The sequence below is a fragment of the Mustela lutreola genome, chromosome 13, assembly GCF_030435805.1.
Source record: "Mustela lutreola isolate mMusLut2 chromosome 13, mMusLut2.pri, whole genome shotgun sequence".
Taxonomy (NCBI): domain Eukaryota; kingdom Metazoa; phylum Chordata; class Mammalia; order Carnivora; family Mustelidae; genus Mustela; species Mustela lutreola.
This window is the reverse complement of record NC_081302.1, coordinates 77,748,432-77,766,087: the sequence shown is the minus strand read 5'-3', so window position 1 is coordinate 77,766,087 and position 17,656 is coordinate 77,748,432. Positions and strand designations below refer to the sequence as shown.

Here is a 17,656-nt window from a genome sequence, read left to right as displayed (position 1 = left end):
ACATCTTTTGCTTAAGGAAGAAAAAAAAAAGTGCTTGTTGCCCTGCCAAGTAATATAATAATAATTTTTAAAAAGGGCAATGAGGATTATATAAAAGGTTAGGAAGGAAAAGATGAGAGTTCTATTTTTTAGAGGGTTTTTTCCAACATAAAATAATGCAATGATCTAAATAAACATTAGAAAATAACGGAAAGGGTGCCTGGGTGGCTCAGTGGGTTAAAGCCTCTGCCTGCAGCTCAGGTCATGATCCCAGGTCCTAGGATCAGGCTCTGCTCAGCCGGAAGCCTGCTTCCCCCCCAACCCCTCGCCTCTCTGCCTACTTGTAATCTCTATCTGTGAAATAAATAAATAAAATCTTTTTTAAAAAATAATGGAAACATCATCAAACTGCAGCAATTTTCCTTCCCATTAGGCATTTTTCTAACCTTAGAGAGAGGTTTTACACTTATATATGAAGGGACATTTTAAAATATTTTTTAAAAGATTTTATTTATTTATTTGATAGAGAGAGATCACAAGTAGATGGAGAGGCAGGTAGAGAGAGAGAGAGATGGAAGCAGGCTCCCTGCTGAGCAAAGAGCCCGATTCGGGACTCAATCCCAGGACCTTGAGATCATGACCTGAGCCGAAGGCAGCAGCTTAACCCACTGAGCCACCCAGGTGCCCTAAAATATTTTTTAAAAATCATATTTAATAGAAAATTTGGGGAATATTTGTTACTTTTTTCAAACATGAGTGGCATGCAGGGAGAAGACGGGAGAGTTTCACTGTTCCCAGCCCTCCCTATCTTACCTCTCTTGATGTGGCCATCACGTGCCAGACAGCCATGAGCTGGCACACTGGTTACAAAGATAGGCAGTTCACCACTCTTGCTTCCTCTGCCGCCCGCCACTGTCATTCCCAGGGACCCATGTGGTTCCTTCTTTATAGTAATGTGTTTTTCTTGGCATGTAACACACTGGGTAAGATCCTAACAATTGAGAAGAAAATTCATTGCAAAATAAATAATACATAGCTGAAGTAAAGTAAGGAAATTGAAGGAAAAAATACCATGGCAATGATAAAGTCACTGTTAAAATCAATTACTGTAGAAATAATACACAGTTCTTCATGGCACAAACATGACACCGAACACTGGGGATCACAATGTCAGACTTTGGACGGCTGTATTTTCATATGACTATGTATGGAACAGAAAAAACTCAGGACTGTTGACATATGGAAGTCAAAATAGGGCCAATTCTACAAAAGTAAATAATGCATTTGAGTTTTAAGATTCTGAAGACAAGCTAATTAATTTTATTTCTCTCTCTCTCCTCTATTCTTTGAAAGAAATGTTGACAGAATAGTACAAAAGTAAAGTGCGGATTTTGTTAACTGCCAGAAAAAAGCTATAGATCTATCTTCTGTTTCTTACTCATGAGAATGCTCGGTCATGAAATGGGTGCAAACTCATCTTCACAACCTTCACGGAAAGCTATAAGGATATGAAATAACTGAATTTTTGAAAAAGTTAAGGAAGAGAAAAAATTTCAAACAAACCGTCTTCTCAGGAAAAAGCAATTTTTACCGATATTGATTGTTTCTATTTATTACCGATATTTATTGACACTCCTAGAAGAAAAGCAAAATTTAAAACATCACCTTTTTAAAATTAGAATGCTATAAAAAACAAGGTGTACCTATGCAATATTAATATTAAAATAGCAATAGTAACTAACATTTATTGAAGATTTACTATGTGTAAAGCAAATGGCTTCACATGTATTATTTCATTTTAATGGTTTCATTAAATTTCATTACAATGGTCCTGCGTGTAAATCCTATGGTTGGCCCCATTTTATAAACAAGGGAATAGCCTTATTAGAAAGGTCATGTAATTTGCTCCAAATTATATTGCTATGCATGATCACACTGGGATTTGAAGTGATTCAAGTTAAAAAAAATACACATATACACACTTAGTGTATATACATAAACATGTATTCATATGTAGTTGTGTATGTTCATACAGCATGATGCTATATGCATCCACACTACAAGGGTGCTATCCCATTAAGTGTAATAATGGAAGCTGATATCTCAAAAGGTTCCTTAACGCATATACTATAAGAGCATACTGTAGATAACAAGATAACTATTACCACGACTAACAATATCAACAGTAGAACTAGATGAAGTTTTGCTAGAACTGTAACATTTCCTTTAGTGACACTGCTTCAGAGCGGACAGGTACGATGTGTCAGTCAAGCCCTGGACCTGCAGGGGTGTCTGCTCTTCTCTGCTCCTGAAACCCACACTCTGAAATTTTCTTGAGGGCAGTACTTAGAGTTCCTTGAATTTTGACCTCATAGAAAACCTGTAAATGTCTACAGGTGGTATCATAGTATATGACATCTATGTTCTCATCCTTCAAAACTGGGCAAGACCCACGTTATTATGAAGACAATCCAGGTAAACTCAGCTGGGAGCATACTGACTTCAACGCTTGTGTCTGTCAGGTTTTGAGTCAATCAGAGGTGGTTGTTTTATTCCTCGATATGGCTGAGATGTATGCATTTTAGCCAAACTTCACAGATTACTCTTGGTATACTTCATGGAAACTTCTAAGGGCTTAACACTGTATGAATGTTTCCAAGCAGCTACGCAGAGGCTTAGTAATAGAATAATGTGTGCTTTAATTTTTAACAATGATTATCCTCTGAACAGGTTGTTTTGATGAATTTGTATTTGTTTTCCCTAGGAGATCGTTATTTTTTTAAATTAGGATTTGACATCACAAATGCTGTATGTTAATGGTAAATTGCTAAATTAATGCTTAAAATTACATTTCATGTGGCTGTTCTAACAATCAGGTTTACAGAGCACCTAGAGTAAGAATTCAGCATTGCTATTTAAAACACCACCACTTAAAATTAAGGAATAGAAACTAGTAAAAAGAAAAATATATGTGCCCAAAACAAACAAAAGGACATAAATAGTCCTCTATATGGATGCTGAAATGGTTAAGTAGTTCTTAAAACAGTCTTAAAATTGTAGTGTTGTCTTTGAGCACCCATATTTCAACTTTCTGTAGAATTCATGGATTCAGTTACCAACTTTTGCCTTAATTATGATACTTTAGGAATATGTATATATATGTAACTTGTAAAGCAAGGACCAGCGATATGAACAACTCCTAATCAAATTCCTTTTCGAAACAATAACTGCTTTTCATAGTCATCATTGTGAAAGCAAAATTATCGGTTCCCTTCACACATTTTGTTTTCTGTTCAAAAATAAGAATAAGTTTGTGCTTATAATTTCTTAAAAGTTTTAACTGACCAAAGACCAGTGACAAGTCTATACTTCAGCTCAGAATACCAGATAAACCTGATGGGCCAAAAATACTTGTGCCTTTAAATGATGCTTTCTTGGGCTCCTGTGACATTACAGAGTTATTCTCTCAAATTGTACTTACATTAAGAAGCCACTTTAAGCTAAACATGTGTTTCTCAAGTCATTCTCCTTAAGTAAAATTAAATTGCTTTGCTAAATAAAAACTTATTTACTGGTCTACTTAAAAACTGTAGGAAGTAAAAACAAACAGACAAAAAACTATAGGAAGTTTCCTATGTGTGATTTTCACACAGTTGGTAAATAGCATCGTTTTAAAAATTCTGGCCTATCACATGTTGAGTTCTGATGAAAGATCAAATGAAGTAAATAATACTGAGAACACACTAAAGTGCCACTGTTTTTTGATTTCTACTGATTTCTGCATCTAAAGTGAGACAGCATCAGAATTTTTGGCACAGATAAATGACCTAGGAATATATTTTAAAAGCGCTGAAATATGAAAGATGCAGCAAAAAGCTCAACATACGGGAATTTAAAATGATCTAGGGTAGTATTCCTATAAACTGTAACATAGAAAGAATTGCTTTATGTGTTTTGCATGTACCTATCAGAAAGTATGATTTATGCTTCATATTCACATAGAGAATTCTGTTGTTGTAGGCAACCTGCCCAACCGCTAAGTATGGACTTGTTGGTCATTGTCTTTTTTTCAGTTACATAACCACCTGTTACAACTGAATGAGCAAACCAAGATAAATCCCACTTTCAAGCAGGACCAAACAAAGAAGTCTTTCTAGAAGATCAAACACTTCTCATCAATCTGGCAGAGGGACCTTCTTACTAAGAAAACACCCCTACTGGCTGAGGAACAGACTGTACAGGGACTCTCAAGGTAGCCAAACACACATTCCACACCCCCAAACACCTTGTGTTCACCTTTTCCAACAGAGTAACAGCCCTCATTTAAATCTTACCAGTTTGTCACAAGGATTCCCTGAGGGCAGATGAATGAAAACATGCAAACTCGAGGCCTCACCTTGTGTGAGCTGGGACTGTTGTGGTACAGCGGCTGTGCATGGTGCTGGCTGCTACTCTGAGCTCCTGCATCCTGGACAGGGTTACCAGGCTGGGATTTCCCCAGCCTAGCAATTGTTAAATCCACCCTCTCGCCACTAGCCTGGAGAAAACACACATATATAACCACCAGTCATTAATGATGCTTCTCACTTAAAAAAATTATAGGGAGGGTAATTTTCTTTTTTTTTAAGATTTTATTTATTTATTTGACAGAGAGAGAGATCACAAATAGGCAGAGAGACAGACAGAGAGATGAGGAGAAGCAGGCTCCCTGCTGAGCAGAGAGCCCCATGCGGGACTCTATCCCAGGACTCTGGGATCATGACCTGAGCCAAAGGTAGAGGCCCAACCCACTGAGCCACCCAGGTGCCCCTAGGGAGGGTAATTTTCAATACACTTATCATTGCTGTATCAGAGCCTCACCTGAGTGGGGACTGCAGGCCCCTGTTGGGGGTGGGGCAGACGAGGGAGTTCATTTCGGGAGCTAATACTTTAAAACTTCTGCAGGTAAAAGAGCCACACACAGACCTCTTGGGTAAGCCTTCCCTAACCCTGGAAAGGACATAACCAAAGCAAAGCCTGGGTTCTGATCTCCCCATGATTTCTTGAAGGGTAACTGTCTTTTTATACTTCCCTCCCCTGCAAAACTGGCCTTGGCACTGAGAGAAAGAGAGCAAAGAAGATTAAAGGATGAACGGATTCCAAACTGGATTACAATCCTTTGTGATTTCTGAAATAAATTCCAAGATGGCTACTTTGAGAGTGATAATCAATGAAACTACATGTAGCTCTGTTTCCACACACTACAGCTTCAAATCGAAAATAGGGATCAGCTTAAACAGTCCTGAAAAGAATGATAACAAAGGTACTGTAAAACAGGATTAGTATTTATATACATTACATATTGTGTGCGTATATATGCCATATGTGCACTCACACATAAATGTAATTTTAGAGGTGATGACAACCACGTTGAATTTAGAGGTCCATTATCTGTATTTATAGATCTAGATCTGAAACACAGATTCACATCTATTACACTTTTTAAAGCTATTTTATCTTTGCTTTTAACGTACAGGCCTGGTCTACTTGATGCTGATTCTTGGTCATGACTACAACTTTCCAAGTTTACTATCATTGCTATGGGAAAATTTGACAGCCTGCTTTCAAGAAGCTGTGCTGGAAAGTAGAACCCTCCTCTGCCATGACTGCAGTCAGTAATGTTAAGAAAGCACTCCAGTTTCAGTTCTCAAGTTGGAAAAGGAGTGAAAACAATAATTTTTAAAAAAGATTTTATTTATTTGAGAGCGAAAGTGAGAGAGCAGGGTGGAGGGGCAAAGGGAGAGGGAGAAGCTGACTCCTCGCAGAGCAGAGAGCCCGATGTAGGATCTGAGCTGAAGGCAGATGCTGAACCGCGGAGCCAAAACATTAAGATGTTTTTCACAAAGAAACAACTTGAGCAATATATTATATTTGGTATCATATATAAGTATCTGTATCCAATTTTTTTAAACATCTAGTCTGGGACAAGAGATCAATGCCTGAATCTCCCTCCTAATGCAAGATGGCTACGGGTGTGTGTGTTCCCATAGTTATAATGAACCAAACATTTGTGAAAAAGAGTAACTTAAATGGGATTTAAATTTGGGTTTTCTTACACAGTAGCTTAAATCTTCATTGTTACTCAATTCTGTTTACTATACACATTTCTCAGTGACTATCAACCTACCTTAATTCCTGATGCTTGATTATGTTACTGCTTGGTTTCCTTTATGTCAGAGTGTTTTCTTGTGCTTACTTAAAACAAAACAAAACAAAACACCATACACATCTTTGTTTCACCCCTATCACTGTAGGAGATACACATATCATTAAATGCTCTGGTAGGTTATAGAACCAGAAGGTCTGCTCTGGATGATTTTCTACTTTTCTATCTTATTTTTTTTTTAATTTTAAAGCTGTTTTCTTTTTTTAAAGATTTATTTATTTATTTATTTATTTGACAGAAAGCAAGAGAAGGAACACAAGCAGGGTGAGTGGGAGAGGGAGAAGCAGATTCCTGGCTGAGCAGAGAGCCCCGATGTGAGACTGGATGCCAGGACCCTGGGATCATGCCTGAGCTGAAGGCAGATGCTTAATGACTGAGCCACCCAGGTGCCACTCTACTTTACCTATTTTAATGCTCTTATTGAAAATTTTTTTTCTCTAATAATAACCATCTTTACTTCACAGGGCTACTGTAAGAACACAAGTTATGATGTGTTTGAAATGCTCTGAATGCTTTATAAAAAAGGCACTACAGAGATAATGAGTTCTTCTCAATAAAAGTTGACTTTCCCCACTTGTATGGAGCTGAAGCAGAGAGTGAACGTTACAAGAGCAGAGAAGTCAAAACTTTGGAACCACAGCTCCTTCAAGCTTTGCTTGTCTCACCTGTTAAATGTGGACATAAATGTGTTTTTTATGTCTGGGCTTAGGTGGAGCCCATGGAGCAAATGAAAAACCCATGTGAAAATATAGAGCCTTCACTCTATAAAGAGCAAGGCTAAATGTTCACAGGGATACAGTTTTCCAGACAGGATTTTATCTGTAATGATAAAATAATCTCTTGTGCATTTGGAAGGATTTGGGGAGCCATGTTTGATTTCCCCATGAAATATCAAATATCCCTCAGGTTCTCATGTTATGAAAACATCGACATAAAGGCTGAGCACGTGGAATGAATATCCGCGTGTACCTGAATGATCTGGGCGGCAAGCTCAGGGGTTCCGAGCTTCAGGTCGTGTCCATTGATGGCGAGCACTCAGTCATTGCTGCTCAGCCTTCCATCCTGTGCAGCTAGCCAGGCCCTCTTCCAACAGATCAAGGATAAAAACTCCTGGCTCATCGGTCCTTCGAATGAATTTAATGCCAAGTTGTTCACCAGAGTCCTGTTTGTGAAGGACCACGTGGAAGACCTCTTCCCGGGAAGAGCTACAGTTGAAGTGGCTGTAGGTCCGGCCCCCAAAGCACCGCTCTCGCAGCACGGTCAGGTGCAGCGTGGTCCAGGGCTGGCAAAGGGCGGCTCTGGCATAGTTGTGAGACACATTGCTGGTGTTACAGTTGTTGACCTGGAAGAAAAGAATTATGACCGAGGTGGGACAATCTTTTATCCTCTCAACTGGTAAACATTTATATGCCATTTCCAAAAGAAACTGACTTTGGAAAATGATATACAGTCATTATTTACAAAGAAAAGCCCTGAAGATGTTTTAAAATGCACAGTTCCTAAGCTTCACTCACAATGACTAGCACGAAGTAGAGAATGGCAGTTAGGATCTCAGGCTTCAGTGAGGGTGCTGAATCAGAGTCCCTGGTCCTGCCAGTAGCGGGATGTCTGAGTGTGTCCCCCTGAGTGGTGAGATGAGTTTACTCTCTGCTTCACGGGACCAGGAGGAGAATGCAGAGACAGCAGCAGCATGTGGCAAGTGCCAACAAAATACTAGTTCTAGTAGAACAGAAACTGAAGATCTACTGGATTGATGTGGCTTTTCCAAATGAAAAACACTTACGCTGGAAAAAATACACCAAGTTTTAATCTAAGAAAAGGGACACAGTCCAGATACACAATCTGATCTCAGATCAGTCATTTTTACTTTAAAGAAATGCAGGTAATTACAGTTTCACTCTGTTTAGCACTCAAGTGTAACATCTATCTAATACAACAAGCTTAACTCAGTACTCACAGAACATTTACTTACTATACCTTATGGCCCTGAAAGGAGTATAGTGACTGATCCTGGGACAGGAACAGGACTAAGAAAATACACCCAGCTTCAGTTATTCACCTAGTCAGAGGAAGAGGTTGGCACAATTCTGAGTATTTATCACAATTAGAATTCCTCTCCTCATCAGTCTGCACCAACAGCAAGCAGAAATGGACATTCTCTTGGATGCATTATGTGGCAGGCTCTGGGTTAGGTGCTTTTGATTACCCAAACCCTTCAATCTTTTTCACGTGAGTCTATCTTAAGGAAAGCCTTCCCCCTTCCCACTCATCTCAGGATGACAGTTTTGAGCACCACTAACTTGAATTTTATTGATTCGGGCCTGTTGACATCTTTTAAAATTCGGGCATCAAATGCCATAGATCTCACACATAAACTTGCTCTTCTCCCAACTTTGCAACATCTGTGCATTTGGTTGCCATCCAAATCCTTGATGAAAAAGTTGAGTAACATAGGGTCAAGAACAGAACTTTAAGGCAGCTTCTAAAAAACCAGCCTGACGTGGATTTGTTAGTCAAAGCTCATCATTTCTGGTTATTCAGCTAAAAAGCCACTTATCTCTAGGTTCTTATTTTTCCGTCTTAAATTCACATCTATCACAAATGACTTTACAAACATCTGGCTGGAATCCAGCGCTAGCCACGTGCGAGTATGTAGCCTCACACCATCTTCGTGATGTGGATTGTGGAATATCCTACAATCAGAGATTTTCCCTTCACAAATGTGTGGTTGTCAGTGAAACACAGAGAAAGCAGAGACCAAATAAAATACTGTTGCTAGATGTTGTAGAAATAGCACCAGAAGAGTAAACTTTACCACATCTTTAGCTAAACATATTTCGTACCAATGCAGTCAAGACACGACTGCAATTATTTTCCTTCAAAACCAAAAGTGAATAAATCACTGATGACTCAGATCACACTGTGAATTCGTACTCTTAATCATGTTCTGAAATTTGTATTATTTTTAATAGTAATATTGATGTAATCTCTTACACTATTTTATTCTTCAAAATGCTCAAAATGCTGCACTGTGAAAGGCCCTGAGGGTATATGGTTCTCCTTTTCAAATAGGTTATTTAATAGAATAACATGCATGTGTGGGTATATATATAAAACATACACACACACATACGCACATATATAATCAGTGTGGGGAAACCAAAGCCACACACTGTTACTACATCTAGTTTGCTAAACTAAAAACACAGGCTAGCTAGCCCTTTGGTCTGTAAATAAACGATCTTAACGACTCTAAGGTCTTTTCAAATTGGCTCACGGTATTATTTATGCAGCTCACAAAAAGTGGAAGATAACCAGGTAGTAAAAATATACTAAGGAGCCTTCTTTCCAAGTGTTTCCTTTTGAATGGCCATAAATACTACTCTGTATTTGGGCAAGTAGTGTGGCTTTACTTATTGGCTCCAGCATACCAGCCAAGGCCAATGAGAAGTCAGGCCCACAAGAGGAAAGACCCTTTGTGATTTCAATAATCAGGTTATGTGCTCATATTTTTTGTATCAATTTGAAATCATTAAACTGCATTTAAGATTGCCATTATTAGGGTTATTAATATGTATGCTTCCATAAACAATAATAATGCACTGGAATGTCTACAATGCTGATTTAAAGCTTTGAGTTATTTCCCCAAATTATAGCCAGTATTTCAGATAATTAGATTTTTATTTGAGGTATACAGATTCAGTTATGTTATTAAACAGTTCTCCAAAGCAGACCAGTAAAACTGTAGATGAAATATATTAGCAAACAAAACCCTATAGCAAACAAAACTATATATTAAATATATTTTATACATTTTTATATTTTTTGCTAATATATTAGCAAACTATATGTTAAATACATTAGTAAATCTGAGGTTACAGATTTAACCTCAATTATACTCAAAGAAATGCAAATAAGAACAAAGCATTTGTTTTTACCTTTAAAATTTAGAAAAAGCATGAGAAATATGTAAAATGAAAATATGTAAAAAATATGAAATATGTAAAAAGAAAAATATGTAAAAATTTAATATCCAAAGCTGGCACACTGCTGGTAGCAAAGAGCAAAAGATGAAAATAAATGTATACTCAATTATAGCTAGAAAGGCCAGAAGTGGAGAAGTAAAGAACACTGTGTAAGCTGCAGAAAAGGGCAATCTGGCTCTTTTGCTTTTGGCCACAAAGGTGTCAAAATGTCAAAACCAGCTACAAGAGTTCCTCCACGGAGAATCAGTTTAGGAGCTGGGGTAGAAGGAATACAGGGTAAGGTGTCCAGAGAGCTGTGCCAACCTCATGCAACCAGAGTACTACTAATATCATAAAAGGACAGCAAACACAGGAATGCGGTAAATAGCTAGCTATGGTAGGATCAGAAACTGGATTTTACATAAGCTGGATTAGTTATGCTTCCTGTATTCTCCTATTTCCTCTCCGGATTTAGTCAAGGACAAAACACTGGAAGTTCAGTCTGTGTCAGCCAGGCCAAGTGCAATGAAGGAGGGGTTTTGGGCCCAAGTGTCGAAGTGGAAATCACAAACTACAAGAGGCAGAATACGGATGGGCGTGGAAACCAAAGCCAGGAACCCCCAGTGGAAAGGTCAATCCTTGCTGCTCTTGGAGCCTAGTTTGTCTGTCTTTCCCTCTGGACATTTCTCTTGAAGAACTAAAAATCCTAGAGGTTCTAAGTTTTGTTTTAATGAAGAAGACAGCTATTCCCAACATGATATCATAACCAAATCCACTCTTTTATTGACGCAGCAATGGGTCCTGGGTACCGACTCCAGGCACAGCTCTGTGAGAAGCCTGTCCCATAGTACGTACTAATGGCGGCTGCCATCCCCAAAGGAAGACACTGAATTTGAATAACTCTCTGTGACCAATTATGTATTCAGTGGTGAAGAGAAGGAATGTCTTCAGCACTTATTGTGAGAAGAGGTCTGAATGGGTGAAAATGGCAGGGCAGGGCTTTCTGGATGCAGGTGGGGAAGCTGTAGCACAATGGGGACAGGCTGGAACATGGAGGGAAGCAAGGAGACTGCTATGTCTGGCTTTTCTGCTACATTATACATTCTATGAGGGCAGGGCTTGCTTTTTGCTCTTAACTATACCCTCAGCTCTGACCACCATGCCTATGATGTTTCAGTAATACACAGATGGCTACAGCTGAAAGAAAAAGCAAGGGTGAAGGCTGAGGGGACAGGTTGTGTAAGAGTCCACAGAGGACCCGGACTGTTAGATTAATCAGTATGGACTTGATTCTCTGGTCCACCTTCCCAGGGAAAGCAGAGTCACAGATGAATTAACCTGACAATGGTCGTATCGGATTTCAGAGCAGAGTAGGAAGGCGGGGTATTGATTCTACTGGGTTAGACATGAAGCAGTGAGGGCACAGACCAGAGAGGTGGCAGGGAAAAGGGAAGGGGTGAATACCTACAGACCGTGGGGAAGGACCGAGCAGTGAAATCGAGGAGGCAAGAGTCCTTGAGCTTGGGTTCCTAGAAGACATCTTTTCTCATTCATGCCTATTTCTTCTCTCCTAAATATCCATTCTTTTAGCTTCAAGTACCACTTACACTCATATGGGTCATATATCCAGGTCAATTTTCACATACACTCTAGAATTCACATGAACTGTGGAATTCTGGCCATCTCATGCTCATCAGTATGCCCTCTAACACAATATCATCTTGCCTGAAGCTAGTTCGTTAGTTGGAGTAGCTCTTTATCTTTAAAGAGAAGAGGGAGAGGGTAGCACCAAGGATTAGTGCAGAGTCAGGCTGTTTGTGGGCAAGAGTGCATTTGAGAGCCAACAAGAGGTGGTCATGATTTCTGAATTCTATCTTAAATTCAATGGTATAAGTTTTAAGTAACTTGTGCTGTGTGACCTGTCTTTTCTAGATTATAGTAATCCGTGTAGAGAAGGATGAATCAGACAACGAAGGTAACTGATGGATAGTACCCTGGGACTAGGGATAGAGCCAATGGGACAAGAGAATTTAGCAGTGAAGGTGGCCCCGAAATAGCCAACCATGGAGTACAAGCCAGGAGGAATCCAGCTGGCCTGGAGAACCACGCACTGAGGCACATGTGGGATCAAATTTAAGATAGGGGGTAAAAACACATTCCATGTGTTTGGGGGAAATAAGAGAAATTACAGATAAATTCTGATTTGTTTTGCATAAAAAAACAGTAAAACTTATCTTTTTATAAGTCAGATTCCACAGTACCATAATTTCCTAAGTTTTAAATTGATGAATAAGAGCAAAAAAAAAAAAAGAGGCAAGTTAACAAAATAATTTAAAAAATTGATACCTGAAGAATTTGGTCTCCAGTAAAAAGTCTTCCATCTTTGGCGATCACCCCATCCCAATAGACTTCCTGGATAACAATGTTGATCAGTGGCATTTCATTGCTGCCACAATGCTAATTCCTAGCATTGTGGAATATAAGGATTAGACCGGTGAATTTCAATTGTAGTAATTTCAACTTCCGGTAAGCTAACTGGCTGTTGCATAGCTGCCAAGTTAAAAATGAGAGAGAGAAAAATAGGTGGAAAGAAAAAACGTTTTATATATTTATTATCTTCAGGTAAGTAAGTTATCATCTATCATTAATGATGACCTTATGTTAATAGATGATTAATAACAAAGCAATACCACGGGATAAGAAAAATAGAATGACAAAAACACCAATAGGTAAGATTAGCAAAACACCTCCTCTTCGAAAGGTGATCAGTAAATGATCAACAAATAACTACTATGCATCAGATCACTAGGGACCACACAATGATCTGATAAAGAAATATACAGAAAATATCATCTTGTCCTAATTGATCAGAGAAAGTTTGACCCATGAAACAGCTGTAAACAGTGCAAGGCAGTACATATGAAATAAAAAAGACAAACTCTGTGACATACAATCACCATAGTGGTTGACAAAGTAACCACATTAAGCAAGAAGAGGAGGGTCTTGATCTGAGCAGTAGGAGATAGAAGAATTGTTATAGCCATGGCTGGGAAAACTGGGATTTGTAGAAAAATTGGAATTTTCATAAGAGATAAACCTATTTAAAAGTAAGACAAAGGGCCAACTACTAAGATATGCCCAAGATCTATGACTAGAGGTTTTCTGCCTATTTCCTGGTGGGTCATGTAGACAGATCAGTGGCTGCTACCAGAGGACAGCAATAGTCAGACACATGGCCTTGGGATTCAGATACATACCTAGCCATTTCGTGGCTCTCAGACTTTGACCAATGACTCCCTGACTAAGTTTCCTCATCATTAAAAAAAAGCCAGTATTGGTACAAGCATTTAATAAGTTAATATATGTAAAATGCTTGGCACAGTGCTGACACAGAATAAGCACTTAGGCTGAGGTATTATTTCTGTTCTTCTTGATGCTGTGGATTTCTTAGTCAAGACGCAACAGACTTCAAAACAAACAAACAAAAGAAGCCTGCTGATGACCAGTGAACTTGTGGACTACAACAGAAGAGGGGGAGGAGGAAGGATAAGCCTCAAGGTAAGACTCGCTTTCTGTTTCTAAACTGCGAACTGTTAGACTTGGACACTTAAAGGGTGAATATGTGATATGTGAGGCATATCTCAGTAAAATTATTTGTTGAAGAGAAAAACAACAACAATAACACCCCATGTAGGGAATGTAATAGGGAGTAGTGAGAAGAAAGGAAATATCTGATTTGAAAGCAGATGAAAAGCAAAAGCAAGGTGAAGAGCACATACTGTCAGTGGCCGTGTTCTCCTCGAAGGTGGGATTGTCCAGGCCAGGCTCCTCAGGCAACGCGGGCAGAGACGCTGACGTCAAGCTGCGCTCAGCAGGTGCTGTGCCTGTCCATGAACAGTCCGTTTCGAGGGATAAAGTACCTGGAAGATCTATTACAGTGGTTCCGTTCTCATTCTCAATCTCTGTCTGAGCTTTATCACCTTTCCACCTTTCTAGGGCAAGTCTCCAATGAGAAGCTCCAGGACATCTAGAAAGAGAGCTTTAGGGGGTTCCTAGATGATTTGAAAGGAAAAATGATTGACAGCTTGTGCCCCAACAACAGAATAGCCACTGCTTCAGTGCCAAACTCACCTAGAGGTAATCCACAAGTGGTATGTAATTCTGATTTTAACCTCTGCTCAAACTAAGTTCCTACCACACTGTGTAGCAAACTTTAAAAAGGCGTTGGCACAAATAGTGGCTTCGTGTGTGTCTCAAAAAATACTTCAATAAAAACCTGTATTCAGATACATACTAGTCCCAGAAATACACCAGCACAGTTGACGGTACCCTGCAAATACTATTCTGAGATCCTGATTGCATAACCCCCTTTTCACAGTGACGGCTCAACTCCTTAACAGGAGTGGAAACAGCAGTCTTCTTCCACAATGTGCTCCTGCATCCAGACTTGGACCCTGAGTGACACTGTTCCTTTCCAATCTCAGGGCCAAGGGTACACATTCATTTATTAGTGAGAAGCAATACATCTGAGGCTCTGCCACTTGCAGAAAAGCAGAGCAAAGGCTCAAGAGGCTGCGTATGGTGGGTGGCGGTCTTATGTCTAGGGCTGCAGACTTCATTCAATGATAGTGTTTTTTAAAATCTCGAATTTCATGAAAAATCAAGTATAGGATTAATTTATTGAAAACTAGAAGCTATCCCTTAGCTGTAAAAGTAATAAATTTCACCTCACAAACTAAAGATAAGTTGTGGGCTTCAAGTTCTTGAAAAGGATTGCTATGGAATTTCTTTATTCAGCTTTTTCTCATTCCCGGTTTCCTCATCACCTTATTAAGAAAAAGGACAAAGGATTTCCCTTCTGCACTGTTGTGCCGCACTCCCGGAAATGTTCCTGCAAGGACCTGACAAGTAACCTGGAATATTGTATCACTGAGAAAAATGATTGTTGTCAAGTAAGTAGATTTCATGAGAAATGCATTTTAAAACTATTTCATTCAATAAAAAAATGGTGACAAAAAGTGGATCATAAAAAAATACTTGAGGGGCGCCTGGGTGGCTCAGTGGGTTAAAGCCGCTGCCTTCGGCTCAGGTCATGATCTCAGGGTCCTGGGATCGAGTCCCGCATCGGGCTCTCTGCTCAGCAGGGAGCCTGCTTCCTTCTCTCTCTCTCTCTCTGCCTGCCTCTCAGTGTACTTGTGATTTCTCTCTGTCAAATAAATAAAAAAAAAAAAAAAATACTTGAGACTAAAAATATAGGGAAAGATTCAATTTTCCAAATGCATATCACACACTGGTATCCATATGCGTAACAGCCAGTCTTCCATGGAGAAACAGACTAGGAACAGGAAGTGGGAAGGAAACATAAGCAGAATGTGCACAGCTGGGAAAGAGCCTAGCTAACAACGACAAAATCCTACAAACTAAGTAACTCTAAAGCCCCTCTTCTCTTATCCAAGAATAAATTTAAAACTGGAACCCTGAAGTTGTTAGAGAGGTAAAGAACCAGGTATACTTACATCCCAATGGGACAGCAAATTGCTAAGAGGGACTAAAGGCAGGTATTTCATGTGATTTCACAGAGAACTATGGAAGAACCCATTCATCCAGCACTCAGGAAGGTTACAGAGGACTGCGCAACACCCACCTTTAAACAGATGGGCAGCTGCGCACACAGAGACTGAACAGCTAGCCAGGAGGAGACGATGAGAGAAAGACTTCAAACTACACAAGGGAGGCAAGAGTGTCAACAAAGAAAAAATGACCAGTAGTGCAAATACCATGAAAGAGGCCAATGAGATAAGACCCAAAAAGCATTACTTTGCTTTGGCAGTTAAAAGGTCATGGTAACCTCAGAGAGAACACCTTCGGTGACGAGGGTGGAAGCCCAGACTATGGTACAAGCATTTCTGTTCACACCGTGTATGCCTTCTATTAAAAACTGCACACTAAAACTTACTGGGCTTGAGGGGAAATGAGAATTGGGACAGACCATTCACAGCCTGGGCATCTAGGGCATGGCTGCAATGGGAACGGGCTTGCTCTGAAAATGTTCTAAAAATTCGATTGTGATGATGCCTGCAAACTTCAGGGAGTATCCTCAATAACACTGACTTGCACATCTTAAAAACAGATGAGTTGTATGGTGGGCGAAATATACCTCAAAATAAATGTTTTAAAAGACAATTAGGGAATGAGTAAATCAGAGCAGGCCTGGAAAAAAGCTCTTGGCCACAGACAGCTCAAAGCCATGGTTCCTCCAGTCTGTAAACATTTGGAACTAAAAGAGAAAGGAAGACTCATTTGTTGAGTGTCTAATCTGTGCCAGTAACAGTGGAAAGACCTCTACATACCACATTTCACTGAATCCTCACAACCACTCTGTTAGCCCAGATGGGAAACTTGACACTTAACTAAGACAATGTCCCACAGCTATTAAGTTGCAAAGTCAAAATACAAACAAACTCAGAGCTGATGCCAAAGACATCTGCTCTTTCCACTACATCATGCTAAATTCATTCTTTTTTTCTCTTTAAGATTATTTATTTGAGAGAGAGAGAGAGAGCAAAGAGAGAGCAGGGGAGGGGCAGACAGAGTGGGGCAGAGACAGAGGGAAAGAGAATCTTTAGCAGACTTCTGTGCTGAGTGTGGAGCCCGATGAGGGGCTGATCCCAGGACCCTGAGATCTGGACCTGAGCCGAAACCAAGAGGTGAAAACTTAATTGACTGAGGCAACCAGGTGCGCCTTTCCTAAATTCATTCTTATGTTCTTTTTCTAAGGCAAAGTGAATTTGTTCCACAAAGTGGAGTCCAGAAGCACAATCAGAGAATATGAGAAAGTTCTTAGTGAAAATTAAAACAAAAATCACAAATAACAAAATCAATGCTTCTTTTTAAATGGAGTATTTAACAACAACACCACAAACCACAACTGGCATTGGGGGTATAACTTGGATCATTCAAGCAGGTAGGTCAATGTAGCAGGAGGCTAGTACAGGAAATATTAACAATGAATAGAACCAGGATGGCTGGTAATCACTGGAAGGCTGGTGGCAGGGGGCGCAGAGCTCCGGTGTCTGGTTGTGAGCGGGCACTGAAACCACACTGCCAGCAACAAGACTTTGAAAATTACCTATTTCCTGTCTTGAAGGGGGCCATGCTATGGCCCACGAGGCATAACAAACAGTCAATTGCTCATAGTTCGAGGACTCCGACAGTGGTGATGGTTTTGGTTCTGCAACTGCACTTTTAAATAAGAAGCCTAGAACACTACCAGAGGAGTTAAAACGAGAAACATCAAATCTAAACTGAAGAGTCTCCAGAACGAAGACATTCCACTATAAGAGAAACCCCTAGAAAAGGATGGTTTTGGATGACAATCTCTGCCGGAGAGACTTAAGAGTCAGGCTGGCTTTATCAGTGAAGCAACTTGAAATGTCACCATGGGACACAGAAGAAGCTCAAGATAAATGCAAAGGAAAATGGGGCAACAGTGAACAGAACAGTGACT

At 39.7% G+C, this 17,656-nt stretch overlaps 1 protein-coding gene across 1 annotated transcript; it reads right to left on the bottom strand.

The window, feature by feature from the left end:
- Positions 1 to 6,422: 6,422 nt before the first annotated feature.
- Positions 6,423 to 12,617, bottom strand: LOC131813942 (ligand of Numb protein X 2-like). The gene is made up of 2 exons (XM_059144517.1): positions 12,496 to 12,617; positions 6,423 to 7,526 (listed from the first exon to the last, which is right to left on the bottom strand). The coding sequence occupies exons 1-2, from the start codon at positions 12,586 to 12,588 to the stop codon at positions 7,224 to 7,226; spliced, it is 396 nt and encodes a 131-aa protein (XP_059000500.1). The 5' UTR covers positions 12,589 to 12,617; the 3' UTR covers positions 6,423 to 7,223.
- Positions 12,618 to 17,656: the final 5,039 nt, after the last annotated feature.